Genomic DNA, 14,734 nt, shown 5'->3' with positions numbered 1-14,734 from the left:
GTCCCTAAGCTGCAGGGGAATATTTTCAACCTCCTCTACTGTCTATATTTAGGGTTGTAATGAGGTATCTTATTTAGCATGAAATTCATCAATGCAGGCAGAGTTCAAATAAAATTAATGCTGCTCAAAGAAAGAGGAGACTAACCCAGCTCAGGACTTAAGTCCACTAATGCCAGGGACTACTAATTAAAAGGAAGAGGAGCAATGGCCTAGTTTTCCAGGACTGCTGCATACTAGAAATCCCAAGTGCTGCAGGGGTGAATAAGTTGGAAAAGGGAGCTCTCTTCAAAGGGAATAGGGAACCTCAGCCCTCCCTGCCCCCTCTAACAAAAAAGAAAATCATTAGCTGATGTGTGTCTATACTGAAGGAACAGAACAGACATGGCAGCCACTTTTCCAGCAGAAAGACAGACCTGAAGCACCCTGTTAGGTTAAAGCCAGTGAAAACATGATAAAAATCTCAAATTTTAGGGAAAAACCAGGTAAGCACTGCTGCTCTGAGAACATTCAGCTTCAGCTGCTTCAAGGCTGGGCTCCCTCCTACTGCATCAACTCCATACAGCCAAAGTAAGAGGCTTTCCTGGATCTATTTCAATTCTCCAGCTCAACTATTCACGTGAAAATAACCACCAGGACACTCATAACACAGAGAGACAAAAGCACATACACAAGCACAGCCTCCTCCAGATTATGCACAAAAGCTCATTTAAACACCTTTCTCGAAAGTATTTTGTTCAAATACCTTCAAATTGTGTATGATATCAATCCTTTTGTTCTGGCTATCCTTGAAGTGTATCTGCACTCTCACTGGGAATTCTCCCCAGCCTCTCCTGGTCAGGTGAAATGGAGGTTCTCTGGAAACAAATGGTGATTACATTTTGATGCAGAAGCGGTACAGCTTTCACCTCCCTCCTTTTCAGAAGGCCAAAGACTGTTTTTTCTAGCTGACAACTAAAGCTATCATCAGGTCTGCTATTCACCACAGAGTGTAATCATAGCAATGAGAATTTTATGGCTTTGGACAGCTGAAAACACACTTTACACAAGGGGACAGGGAAAAAACAGTAAAGCACTGTTGGATGAGACATGTGGGAAACAAGTGTGGTATTTTTAAAAAGAAGACAAAAAAAGGGCTGTGCTATGTCAAATGAAAAACACTTGGTTAAAAAAACCCAAGTCAGCTCACTGCAAGGTGAGCTTCCAATGCAGCATTTTGCAATTACTGCCTGCTGCTCCCTATCTAGTAGCAAAAAGGCACGGGCTTCATCTAACACCAACAGAACAACATAGGGACAACAAGGAAAAGTTAATCACTGTCACTCTCCAAGATGAAAAAGAAGGATCTGTAACATTTACTTCTACTCTGTATTTCATCTTGTTATTGTAAATGCAATACGGTTTCCTCAACAGAAAAAATGCAAGAAGCTTAAGGGTGATTTTTAGTCCAGAACATTAATGCTCACTACAATGAAGGGGACTGCTACACCAGGAATCTATTAACCAGATGGGATTAAAGCAGAAGACAACCAGCACTGACAACTGAGAAAGGCACAAAAAGACAGTAATCAAATGTAATTTGGTATGTTACAGAAGAAATACAACAGAGTTTGCTTTTGTCCTGCTCAGGGTTGTCCTCCCAGAAACATTACTGAACTGTACCAACACTTCTTATCTCAGGAAAGTCTTCCTGGAGTTGCCTTTCAGTAGTCTAATTTTGCCAGAAATAAGTTGCCTTTCTGTACCTAAGCAGCCTCTCCCACACTTCTCCCTCCAGGAGGCAGCTGAACATCCTGTGGAGAATAATTTCTTTGGGAAGACACCAACTATTTCAAAGGCATCCTCCCTCAGTCTTGTCCAAGGAAAGACAAAAGACTGACAGGGCACTTCCAGAAAGAACCTACCCCCAGCAGGGTCACTTGGAAAAACAGGTGTGGGGTACAGGTTTGGGAGAGCACAGGGAAGCTGCCCTGTTTCTGTAGCACCAGCACCATGTCACTGATGAGGAATCCTCAGAGCACGAAGCCAATGCCACTGATCCCACAAGATGGAGAAACATTTTGGAGTGGGATATTCATACATATTCATACCCAAACACACATGTAGCATAAAAAAGATGGGCAAGTCAGATTTTGGAGATTCCTCTTTCTTTTCCATACTGAAATAGAGGAGTGGTAGAAAACACTTTTTTTAGCACCAGAAGCCTGACCTGAGCAGCAGACAGTATATGTAACACATACAGGAGAGGCACAACCCACATGAACAGCAAGGAATGCAACAACTGAATGCTTTTTCTCAGAAGGAAATTAAAAAAAACCCAAGCTAACAAACCTGTTTGGCACATTTGCTACATAAAAAAAAAAAACTCATTTATTTTTACTACTAGTTTGGAGTAAGCCAAGTTAAGCCAGAGGTTAAATACACACATGGAGTGTTAAACCAGGAAAAGAAGTTGTTAATTGGCACTGTAAGCCTGGCAAGCATGAAGACTGGAATAATTTCTTATTACCTCACTTCTACCAGGTCATTGGGTTTGTAACTGGGGTGGAGGAAGAACCAAACTTTCTTGACAAAATGATTTATGCTGGGTTCTCTCCGAGAGCCTCGGACGTACACCATCCATTTATGGGTTGACTGATCATTTTCTTCTCTCTTGTCAGGGGGAATGTACCTGGCAAAGAAATTAAATAACAAACACAAGATAAAAATCCCAAATAGACAAATATGGCAAAAAGCATTTCAGGAAAGATTAGGCAAAAAAACTGGGGATGTTAAAATGCCTGTGGGAACCTTGCCCCCTGCTCATTTGCCTTTACTCTGACAGCTCATCCAGGAACAGATACAGGTCCCATAATCTACTCTAAATTTCTAACACATTTCCTCTGTTTTAATGCACAACTGCCATATGACATTCACCCATTTAAACGTTTGGCTCTTAATTAAGAAGACTTAATTTTAACATTCTACTACTGTCAAATCCCTTATCCTGTCCTATTCTGAGCTATCAGGAAGCAAAACTACACCAGAATACAACACCAACAACTGTGCTACCATAAATACAAAAGAATTACAATTCTTCTTACAATTTTTTAAGCAACTTCAGTCAATACTTTGTTCTGGGTCCAGCCCTTCAAGAAGCAATTCTGACCCTAAGTTTTGTCAGCAAATGTCTAATATATTCTGTGCAAAAGACTGACTTGAGTAGAGCAAGGATGGAGAGTTAAAACCTGGAATTGTCCAGTTTCCCAAAACTAATGCCTTTCTTCATTAATTTCCTTGAAGGTCAAAAGTTATACATGTTTACCTGTCTTCTTATTCTAAATATAAATAAAAACTGTATGAAATAATTTATTTAGACTATTCTGAACTTGCACAATTTTCCTCATTGTGGTTGGTGGTGTATTGCTCTCTTGGGGTTTTTCTTCTGTTTAAGAGACCCCCACATTGTACCCATGGACACACTGAATTAGCCAACTAATTCAATTAGCCAAAACACTCAATCAGGACAACTGGCTTTTCCAAATTTTCAGGGGAAAACTTTTGACTTCTACCTGATCAAAAAAGGCTGAAAGACTTCCCTTCAGGGAAATAGATCTTGAAACCTCTGCACATATATAAACTTATAAATAAAATAACTACTAGAACACCAGTTCCTTCCACAAAATCCTTATGCTGAGACCAGAGGAGGGTGCCTTGGGTACAGTGATTATTCAAGGGGAACAGCTCATATTGTGACAGCCCAGCAATTTTGTCTCCTAATTGTAACTTTCTATTCAATTTAATCCTGAAATAAAGGACCATCCCTCAGGCTCTGGATACTAACTTGGAGACGTTGCCAACCACAATCGTTTTCTTCACATAAAGTCGTGAAGTTTCATCATTTGACAGTCCGGCATTTCGTTGTCCTGGTTTTTGAGAGCTTGAAACACCCGAACTGTCCTGAGGGTAGGGGAAGAAAAAAAAGGCAAACAAAAACCCAAACATTCCTCTTAAACATCATTTTGTTTGGTGCTAGAAAAATAAGGTGTTGTTTAAAAAAAAAAACAAAACCAAAAACCTGCATAAATAAAAGATCAAAAAAGAATAATCCCTAAAAATATTTAAATTGTTCTCTAGGCACATTGAAGCAACTCAGGCATGTAACAATGCTATCCTCCTTGGCCAAGAACACAGTGCATGGCTTAACTGAGCAGACATGGTGTGACATCCCATGGAGCTGAGCCATGACTTCAGCCTGGATTTCAAAAGCACTGCCCCTGCACTACCTGAAATAAAACCAGGCATGGCTAGAATGGCATCGTGTTGGTCACTAACCAGGAACAAAGCTCAGTCGCCCATGAGTGGGGCTGAAAATCTAAATCTTTCCCATTCCCAGCCTCTGCTGCTCTGAGGGACTCTGCTGTGGTCTCACAGTGAAGAATCGAGGCTGGGTCTGAGACAGGAGAGCAGCCATAACCTGGCACTGCCATCCAGGTAAACCCACAGATCCACAGCCATACCTTGGCATAATAAATCCAGGCACCCTGTAACACAACCCCAGCTATCAAGCAGCGGCCAAGACTTCCAGTACAATGATCTGACCACCCACTGTGCCAACACAAGGAGAAGTGTTGTTTGCATGGGACTGAGAGGCTTTTTGACAACCCTGCTGGATGAAGAATAAGGATTGCCATCCTCAAATGACCACAGAGCATCCCATTGGATGCACTCTTCTGAGCACTTGCCAGGAGAAGGTCAGTGTGGGAAGCACTGAATTCATTGAGGAACCATTCCCCCTTCTCTGCTAAGTCAGGGATGCCTCAAAGTGGAGCAAGGAGTGACAGAAGGCTGGGATGGCCCCTGCTCAACACTCCCTCAGCCTCCCCTGCACTGGTCACAGATGCACCAATGTACTATCCCCAAGCAACACAACTGCTCCATCCATCTATGCCCCTAGCACAGAAACAAGTTCTATTGTGTGGTGGTTTAAAACATAGGTGGGTCCACATTCTGTATGGCTCATCTGCCTTCTGCTACAGACACAAGGAAGAGTTCCAGCAAACTGCAGCCCTGCTATCAAGGGTGTCACACTGCTTAATGGAGGCAGAATCACTGCTCTTTCTGCCATGGATTACTGCAAATTATTCAGCTGCAGATGGCAACCATATTCACTGAGATATACCCACCCCTGGCCATACTCCCCTGGCAGGCCTGACTACTTACAGGAACTGAAAGGAAACTGAAGAGTTTCACCTCATTTCACACTTCACCTGCAGACACTGAGTGAGCCTCCCCAGTGGAGCTACCTGCAGCCAACAGGTGAAGCATTTGGTGGCTGCACAGTGAACCACACAGGGAGGGACTGGATCCAGGTCAAAAATAACCCCCCAAAAAGCATGAAGGGACACTGACAGAACATATTTTCACTTGGGTCAGAGTGGTTCAGTTAAGGAAATGGTGGTAATGCACAACAGCAAGCAGCACCATCAAGAGGAAAAACAATTCTCTCCTGTATGGTCCCAAGTTGTGCACCCAGGCTTGACCAACTCACACTGCCAGGGTGAGCTAATCCTCCAGTGCTACTGTTTGCACTGCAGGCTGCTGAGGAGGCCAAACCCCTCCATTGGATCCCCTGTTCTGAGCAATGCAGTCCCCATGGGCTCCCAGAGCCAGCAGCATTACTCCTGAAAACATTGCAGGGAATGACACCCACTGCTCTCCTCTGCAGGCTCTACCCTCCCGACCTGACTTCCAGCCATAGAGCAAAGCCCAAGTTCAGGCTGTGAAGCACCTCCTTCCCCAGAGGTTACGGCTGAGGCTGGCAAAGCTGTGCTGACCCCATGGCTCTCCCCGGCCTGCTGAGCTCGCTTTGGGCAGGACTGAGGTAAGAGGAGGTACCCACGTTACAGACACTTCAGTTGGCCTCACAGCAAAGCCAGGCTGAGGGAGTGGGAGCAAGCGGTTGGAGAGGGTAAGAAACACATCTTCAGCAAGGTGGGTGAAAACATGAAGAGCTCCTGGTGCCAGCACCGAGTCCTCAGAGCACACACCTCCAACAACTTGATCACCACTCGAGTTTTACTTTACCCGGCCAGCATTTCTGCTCTGTCTCTGGTCCAGGCTGTTTGTCAGCCGCTCGTCGGCGTCCAAGTTGCCATTGTCCTTGTCCAGGAGAAAGTCATTGTGCTGAGAGAGCGAGTCGCTCTCAGAGTGGTTGGCAGAGGGAGTGTCTGAGCCCTGGTTAGCTGGAGATGAAGATCTCGAGGGAGATTCCAAGAATTTCTTGATTGAAGGGTGATTAAGAATTGTTGCGTCGCATGACCTGGTCCCCTGCAATGAAGAGGTCAGGAAGATCAGGTCACTGTTTCCCCCAGGAAGATCTGGTCACTATTCCCCCCAGGAAGATCAGGTCACTATTTCCCCATAGTCCAGATAAAAACAAAGCTGTGCCAGAAGAGAAAAAGTCAATGAAGAAAGAGCAAATATTTAATCAGCTGCCCTGCAGGAAAAACAGATGCTGCAGAAGATAACGGCTTAAAAGGGCTCTACAGAAACAGTACCCTAAATTGAATCAGTTCCTTCACACCTTTTGATCTCAGAAACACTTTGTATTTTGGAAGGGAGGACTGCAGCCTACTCAACTACCCAAAATGTCCCTTTGAAAACAACCTCTTCCTGTGCAGCCACCTCCAGTCTCACCACACACAGGAAGGCCACAGCTGCCTGGCTCCTGCAGGCAAGCAGGGCAGGGAAGTGCATCAGGCTCTTCAGCTTTGATACTCATTGGCAGTTTTGTCGACACCCAGGAGGCAAGCTACACCCTGTCTGCACCCAAAGCTCAACAGGGGTAAGTAAAAATGTGCTTAGGCATGCTTGCAAACTTTCCTGAAAACTGGCATCTTAGAGCTAATCTTAGATCCTTCTAAACCTGCAAGGGGGAGGACAGGGCAGGCAAGTGTTCACATCTCTCAGTTTTTTTATTCCCATGACAAAGGCCCTTCTTTTTCTCTTGCATTTGCTTTTTACCTCTGAAGTAGAAGGAAAACATCCATCAACTCAAAACAAATGTCCCCTGGCCACTTCTTGACCCAGGCACCAGACCTCCCAGTCACCTGGGTTTGAGGATGAACCAAGCCAGCAGGAGCCCCTGTGCAGCAGCAGAGCACAGCCTCCCTCCAGCTCCTGCAGCCACAGCTCAAAGAGGCTTCTTCCCTGCCCAAACCACCTGCATCAGTCAGGCTGGAACAATTATTCATGGGGCACGTCACAAAGGAAAACAAATCAAGAAACTGACTTGGGATTTATTTGTTGTTTTGTTTGTTTTGTTACTGGTTTTGTTTGGTTTTTTTTTTCCCTTCACAGTTTTATTTTTAATCCACATTAAGTTCCCTGACTGAGAATTCTGCCAACATGACTGAGGGGGAGGCAGACACCAGCATCACCACAGAGCAGAACTGCCTTCGAGAGGTGGTAGCAAGAGTGGAGTTATAAACATTGTCCCACCTTGGCCTCTGAAGGACCATTCCAGAACTTCCTTTCCAGTTGTCCATGACATGCACAAGCAGAGAAATTACCAACTCTCAACTGTCAGCTTGGGAGAGTTAAACTCATTTATCCAAAGGCAGGGACACACACAGAGTCTGTCCAAAAAACCCCAAAGCTCAAATCAAACACCTCTCCTTTTGTTTTACCTCCAGTCAAGTAAAATGACCAACATTTTGTCCAGTAGTTTGTGGGAAAACATAATAAAGCACCATCATGAGGAATCCCAAGCCTCAAAACTCAGCAGCATTGGGTTTGAGCACTGTTTATATTTATGAGTACAGGTCAGGAACTTGCAAATCATCTTCCCAGAAGTTCTGAATTAAACTGCAAAGACTCCTATTCTACCAGAAGCAGAAACAAGACAATATTTCACTGCCTGGTGAAACATACAGGAGCCACAATTAAAAACAGACAACAAAGAAAACTGAAATCAGCAACAATTTCAAAATGAAGGAAAAACTTAACCAGGACGTTCAGAAAAAAATTTAAAATGCAATCAAAGATACAGTCATAAACTCATAAAAACTACTGGAAAACGTAATAAAGCAAGGAGGCACCAGTAAGTTTTGTGAATACCTCAAAACAATTACAGAATATATTATTTCTGGAAAGCGTGCAAATCACTAGGGCAAAAAGCAAACACCCTGCATGGCAGAACAAGAAGAACAAGGAACAGTACAGCTCCTGCAGACACATGATGACAATGGACAAAGGCACTTACAAAGATTAGAACTTAGCTCACATTCTTCAGCTGCCTACACAAAAATCAAAGGGGGCAGAGAGATCTCCAAGCCTCCCAAGGATACCACAACCTTTTCAAACTCCAGTTGCTCAACTCCAGTTCAGAGAGGGAAAAACAAGCTAATCCTCTTTGTTTTTACCTCATTCTAAGTCCACTGAAAGGCACAACAGGAAAACCAGGAGCAGCATTGAGAGCAAGTGCTTGGAAGAGAAATTCTTATGGGACTAGAGTGAAACCCATGTTTGCAGCATCCATCTGCAGCTTCCCAAACTCACTGGAAATCAGATCAACTTGAATGGAAAAGATGGTAACAAAATGCCTACATTGGTAATGAACTACATGTCATTTGGGAGTCTGTACAATCATGAACACCCTGCAATTAACAGTCATTAAGGACAGAGTGCTCAGAACTGGGGTTTAACTACCAGGGCTTGAGGTTTTTTAATCCTGTGAATTTTTAATCAGTCTGTGATATCTCCTTGATTTATGTCCTGCTTTACTGCTGCCATCAGTCTGTTCACCAACCCATTAACAGACTGCCTGCCAGGGCAAAGGGAAGATGGTTTCACAGCACTGCCTGAGACTCAAGTAATCTTGAAATCTTTACTCTTTTTCTTTTTTCCCAAAAAGTGCCCAAATGCATATGTTGCCACTCTCCTCCTGAGAAATGGGAAAACATATTCCACACTTTTCACAGCTTTGCAAGGACAAACTGTGCAGTGTCTGAGAAACAAGGTGCTCTCAAGGAAAAACTGAGGATGAAAAGAAAACTGCAGACTATTTCAGAAACCAGAACCAGAGGCTGCTGAACAACTTCACAACTGCTTCCTCAAGCTTCCTCTTTGCCAGGTACCTGAGGCCCAGCAAATGATGCAAAGGTCTCCTCCCACTGTCAACCCACTTGCAGTTTGTATTCCACTATTTCATTAAATCACACCTTAACACCAAACATCAGCTGAACAGCCATTGAACTCCACACCTTCCTCTGCAAAGAGTCCCTGAAGTCTTGTTATTCCCGAAGTAGTTTTTACCTCTCCAGCTTTGAGGAGACCAGCAGAGGCATAATAGTTAGCCACAATGCAGGCACGCAGCTTGTCCATCATCCTCCTGGCTTCAATCAGGCGCTGCAGAAAGGAAACACAGAGTAATGGTCAGCACTGCAGCAATCCCCCACCCCCCAAACACCAATCTTAGATATTTATAAGAACAAAACCTTTATACCTGATCTATAACTTCAATTTCATGTTCTTTACTCTTCATTTCGACGGCAAACTGTTCCTTTATAATGGTCTCAATCTTCTGCACAGTAACATCTCGAGCTGTACAAGGCCACACAAGGAAAATAAAGGAGGAAATATTTACATTTCTATTTCTGAGGCTCCATTTGAAAACAGAAAGATCAGAAATCACTACAGAGTGAGAAATGAAGGGATAGTAAGTTCAGCACACACACACACAAAAAGGGAAGGATCATTTTCTTCCAAAAAAAAGTTACGTCTTAACAAAAACCACATGTATCTTTAAAAGCCGGCTTATGTGGCGAGCTATTTTTCCCTTTTTAGGTCTGAGATGGCAAATAACAGAAAATGGGAAGAAGAGGGCCAGTTTGTTTACTTCTGCCCCAGTAAAGCTGTAAACAGCAAAAGGAAAACTCCAGCCCCAGTAAAGCTGTAAAGAGTAGAAGGAAAACTCCACGGTGCTGGCCCAGCGCAGCCACCGCTGCCACTGCGCCGGAGCGAGATGGAACACCACGGGCCTTCTTCTGCTCTCCTTGGCCAGACCCACATCCAGGAAATTTACACCACCTCACACAGCAAGAGTACAGCAAACTCATATTTATACAGCCCTGGCACGAAGTGCAGCCTGCTCTGGAGCGCCTACAAGCTGTTTATTACTCACATGGGAAACTACATTATCAAAATCTGGTCTCTACCTCTTGCAAAATCCTCTTCCAGCACAGCAGACAAAAAAATGTAGCCTTTCAGCAGGAGTTTACTGACCTTGGTGGAAAGTATGCAGTTTAGGATTTCAAACTGTGCAAATGCCTTACAGCAAATTAGTGGCTAAGAATGGAATTGGCATATTATCATATTTTTCTAGGATATGTATAAACATAAGAACTATTCTTTTTGCTCTACACCTGCTGTAGACTTTAATATCACCCTTCATTTAGGGCACCTCCATTACATCAAGGGGTTTCAAACAAATTCTGGTTTTAGCAAATTCTAAGTCAGAACCTGGCATAGCAGGAATTACAATTCTAGAAGAAGGCCTGGAAAAGGTGCTGCAGCCTGTGTCAGTCATGGAGTGACCCCACTATAAAGCAGATCAGCAAAAGAGTCTGGTTTTCCCTGGAAAAATCTCACATTGTTTCTACATGAAACAGGAGGCAACAGCACAAAGACTTTGGTTTGAGCTTCAGAGGAAGTGTTTATCCTCCTAAAAAGTACATTTCTGTTTGAAGAACTTTCTAATATCACCAGAGAGAAGGGAAAGAAAAGCAAGTCAAAGCTTTGCTGGCATCTTCCAGATGGCACAGATAATTTTACTGTCTGATCAGGTACCTACAACAGGAGTGAGGCAACTGATGCCTCTATATGCAACAGGGGTATCCTAAATAATTCTCCTTCTTTCCACATACATATATATATACACACAGATATATATATATATATATATTTAGGACCAGAAATAGTTCAAGCCTACATTAAAACACAATTATGGTTGAATCTGTACGAGTAAGGCAAAATTAAAACCCAGAGGGATATCACTTACCTCCAGCCATGAACACCATGATGAGGAAATGCTCATGTAAGGCTACACACTAAAATAAATCTAAACAGATTAAGGCATCAGAGGTATGGTTCAGAAAGGGACAACTGCACCTCTTTCCAAGGCTGATTTTTGCCATGCCACAGCAGCATCATGATGATTCAAGCACTTTAGGATTTGTGGTTATACTAGAGAGGCTTTTAAGAACACTTTATATTCATTTTTCCCCAGCTTAGTGTCAACCACAGTACCTCATAAAGATCATGTTAGTGAAATTTGTGTAGTTAAGGAATTCCAGTATTGAAAGCTGGAGACCTTCCATGAAAAGAAGAAAGAAGCAAATTTGGAGGAATCTCCTGAAAGCAAAGTTCCCTTTGGCAAGGACAGTTTTCCAAGGCCCTGAGACTCTCCCTGCTCATGATAAAAACCTTCAGAAAAGTTGCTTCAGAAGCAGATTAAAAACCTGTCTCCAGTCCCTGGGACAGGCCAGAACAGAGTGTGGTGGCTTCTGGCAGCCAGGCAGCTGGGAGTGGTGACATGGCCAGCTGCAGCACGGCTGCCCCAGGCCCCCACTGGCAGGGCCCTGCCCCACGTGGCAGACTGGACTGCCCAGCAACACACTCAACCCAGAGCTCAGCCTCCTCAGAGCTGTCCAGCTGTACAGCATCCTCCAAAACGTCACCCACTAAGCCATCCTCTGCCCCTCTCCAACTGGCAGCTCCAGCTCTATTCCTGGATCTTTTTCAGAGCCCACAGCCAGCCTCAGTTTTCTCACCTCCCTGTTTGTCAGCTCTTCCCATCACGATCCTCTCTCACTAGCTATGCTATGCCAAAATTCACTAGCCTACTCCCTGCCCCCGGGGCAAGCAGCTCTACTCTCATTTGCCCAGAGAGACTGCAACCTGTCCCAGGCACTCTGCCAACAGGCTGGTTCCCAAAACAAGCACATCCAAGCGTGCCAAATGCAAACCTACTCATCCAGCTACTTGCTCCACTGCACTTCTTTATCCACCTTTCCTTCAGTCATGCTCCTCTTCCTCCTCTCTTGCACATTTCAAAGCCCCTTCCTTCTCCCCAAATTATCTTTTCTACACTTCATCAAAGAAGCTCCTTTCTGCTTCATCTGCCAGCTCTTGCAAACATTTGTCATCTTCCAACAGCCAGTGCATCTCTTTTACCCCGCAGCGTCATGGATTTTCTTTTCTCGTCCCCATGCTGTACTGTGACCTCTATCCCCCAAAATGTAAACAACCTGCCAATCTTTCCCAGAGCAGACTTCAGCCACAGAACAAATACAAAGGCTGGAGAACAACTCAGCACAGGAAGATGGACTGTAAATACTTTAGGAAGCAACAGGAACCAAAGTGCTGGGACCATGGACAGCTTGTGCTCCATCTCCTATCAGGCATCAAAGGCTACATCCTCATACCTTCTGCTCCAGATAGCAGGAAGGGATGACTCCACATAAGATACATCTTTATTTGGCTATACGGAGGTATCACTACCTGCCTTGCTCAACATCTGTCCTTCGCCCCTAACTCCTACCCCAGCCTTTTCCTGACTGCTTTACAGACAGCATGCACATCCACAGAATTTCTAAGTCCACAGCTCCTACCTGACTGTTCAGCTGCTTTGTGCCGCTTGTTGGGATGTGTGATGGTGATGTCCTCATAGTCAGGGTCCTTCTCTGCGATCACTCTCTTGATCCCAGACATGTTCTCTACTCCACTAGCAGGAAAAATAAAAGCATTAACCTTTCCCACAGCGACCATCAGGGCAGGCTTCAACCTCTCACCATATGGAGGCCTGTGGTGCACCCCCCAAAAGAGAAGGGGCACCTCTCTAGTGGGGTTATTGATCATTGCACAGGTTCACAGCTGGGAGCTGCTTCTGTTCTGCACAGCCCAGCAGCTTCAAACGCCTCCTGACGCCTGTGGCTCACCAGAGCGCGGGTGCCCACAGCTCCAGCGGAGCAGCAGTGGCCGAGCCCCGTGCCCCCCGGCAAAGGGCTGCCGAAGAGCCCGGTGAGCCGTGCTCGGGATACCACCCGTGGTCTGCAGGGAGACCCCAGGAGAGCGGGGCTCCCCCCACACAGGCACACCGCCCGTGGAAGGGGAATGCTGGGCACCCCAGGAGCGTGGGGCCAGCGGACGGGCCCAGGTGCCTCAGCACCAGCGCGGGGCTCCCCGCTGCAGGGTCACACACCGGCTGTCCCTCGCCCAGAACCGCTCAACCCGAGCCACGACCCTGCCCGTGAGGGGGCAGCGAGTCCCCCCGAGGCGGGAGCACCGGAGGCGCACGGCGGCCGCCGCGGGGGGCGGTGTCGGCGGTGCCGGTGTCGGTGCCGCCCCGGGCGCGGAGGGCGGAGCGCTGCCCGCGGCCGGTCCCACGTGCGGCGGCGCCGCTCCCCTCCCCCGCCGGGACCGGCTGTGGGCCGAGCGGGCGCTCGCTCTCGGCAGCGGAGAAAGCGCGATGGGAGACCCGCTCGGGTTCCTGTATGGAGAGACGAATGCAGTGATTTGATCCTGACTTGCTGCTTGGAACAACCGTGTTTTAACGTGTTAAAAGATCTGAGGAAGACTTTTTAATGTGGAAGATATTTTACGAAAGGATAACAGAGGTGCTGCAGTGTGTTCAGAGAATGGCAGCGTTGTTTGGGAAGGCTCTGGAGCACAAGTCCCATGAGGAGCGGCTGAGGGAGCTGGGGGTGTTTAGCCTGGAGAAAAGGAGGCTCAGGGGGGACCTTATGGCTCTGCACAACTCCCTGACCAGGAGGCTGTAGCCAGGAGGGGCCGGCCCTGCTCTCAGGGAACAAGGGACAGGATGAGAGGACATCGCCTCGAGCTGCGCCAGGGGAGTGTCAGGTTGGACATTAAGAGGAAATTCTTCACAGAAAGGGTGATTAGGCATTGCAATGGGCTGCCAGGGGAGCTGGTGGAGTCATCTTCCCTGGAGGTATTTAAGGAAAGACTGAATGTGGCACTTAGTGCTGCGGTCTAGTTGTCAAGGTGATGTTCAGTCATAGGTTGGACTCGATCTCTGAGGTCTTTTCAGCCTAATGGATTCTGTGATTCTATGATCAACAAAAGGAAAGACTCAAGAAAGGAGTCCTGGCGTGACTGAAGTGCAGGATAGCAGAAGCTCACAGCATGGGCCAGGATGGAAGCCCTGGTCTACCCTTAGGCTTCAAAAAACCCTTATACTGCACTTAGTAGTCATCATACTTCATATTCTCAAAACAGAGCTAAATCAGTACAATGAGTGCAGTTAATGCCACGGTTTGTATTTAGTTCTGGCCGGGCTGCAATACCTCTGAGGTGCAGCTAATGCTATGGTCTGTGGCAGTCTCATGCTTCATGCAGTGAGCCACGAACCAGCACAAATTAACATCCTGTTCACTCATGGATTGGCAAACTTATTTATGAAGGCACTGATTAGCAAGTCTATGCTGAATGTTCAAAGCTGAGCCCCCAAGGTCCTCTTTTCTTCTCATTTCAGGATCACTACTGTCCTTTCTGACACTACTCGCCTTTCTTTCTGCCAAGCAACAGATGTGAAGTACGGCAGATGGACAGAGATTGTTCTTAAACTCAAATAAGTATCCTGCTCACCATGAATGACTAATGTAGTTCAATTTTATTTTCTTCCTTATTTTTGCTTAATAGAAAGGTTAAGAAGCTGTTCTTAGAATACTGCCAC

At 45.8% G+C, this 14,734-nt stretch overlaps 1 protein-coding gene across 6 annotated transcripts in view; it reads right to left on the bottom strand.

The window, feature by feature from the left end:
* Positions 1-13,359, bottom strand: part of YEATS2 (YEATS domain containing 2) — a 48,752-nt gene extending 35,393 nt beyond the window's left edge. For 2 of the 6 annotated variants that reach the window (XM_041486900.1, XM_041486902.1), the window contains exons 1-7: positions 12,651-13,357; positions 9,485-9,582; positions 9,295-9,387; positions 6,064-6,306; positions 3,821-3,936; positions 2,507-2,668; positions 743-854 (exon numbers count right to left, since the gene is read on the bottom strand). In XM_041486900.1, coding sequence (XP_041342834.1) covers positions 743-854; positions 2,507-2,668; positions 3,821-3,936; positions 6,064-6,306; positions 9,295-9,387; positions 9,485-9,582; positions 12,651-12,897 — 1,071 coding nt within the window. In that variant the 5' untranslated portion in view covers positions 12,898-13,357. Of the gene's footprint in view, positions 1-742; positions 855-2,506; positions 2,669-3,820; positions 3,937-6,063; positions 6,307-9,294; positions 9,388-9,484; positions 9,583-12,650 lie in introns of those variants that run through there. The other 4 variants (XM_041486903.1, XM_041486904.1, XR_005956813.1 and 1 more) reach the window with 3 other exon arrangements.
* Between the last annotated feature and the right edge of the window lie 1,375 nt (positions 13,360-14,734).

The sequence above is a fragment of the Pyrgilauda ruficollis genome, unplaced genomic scaffold (genome assembly GCF_017590135.1).
Source record: "Pyrgilauda ruficollis isolate IOZ18807 unplaced genomic scaffold, ASM1759013v1 scaffold79, whole genome shotgun sequence".
NCBI classification, from domain to species: domain Eukaryota; kingdom Metazoa; phylum Chordata; class Aves; order Passeriformes; family Passeridae; genus Pyrgilauda; species Pyrgilauda ruficollis.
Note: the sequence above shows the minus strand (reverse complement) of the source record. Positions and strands in the feature narration are given on the sequence as shown.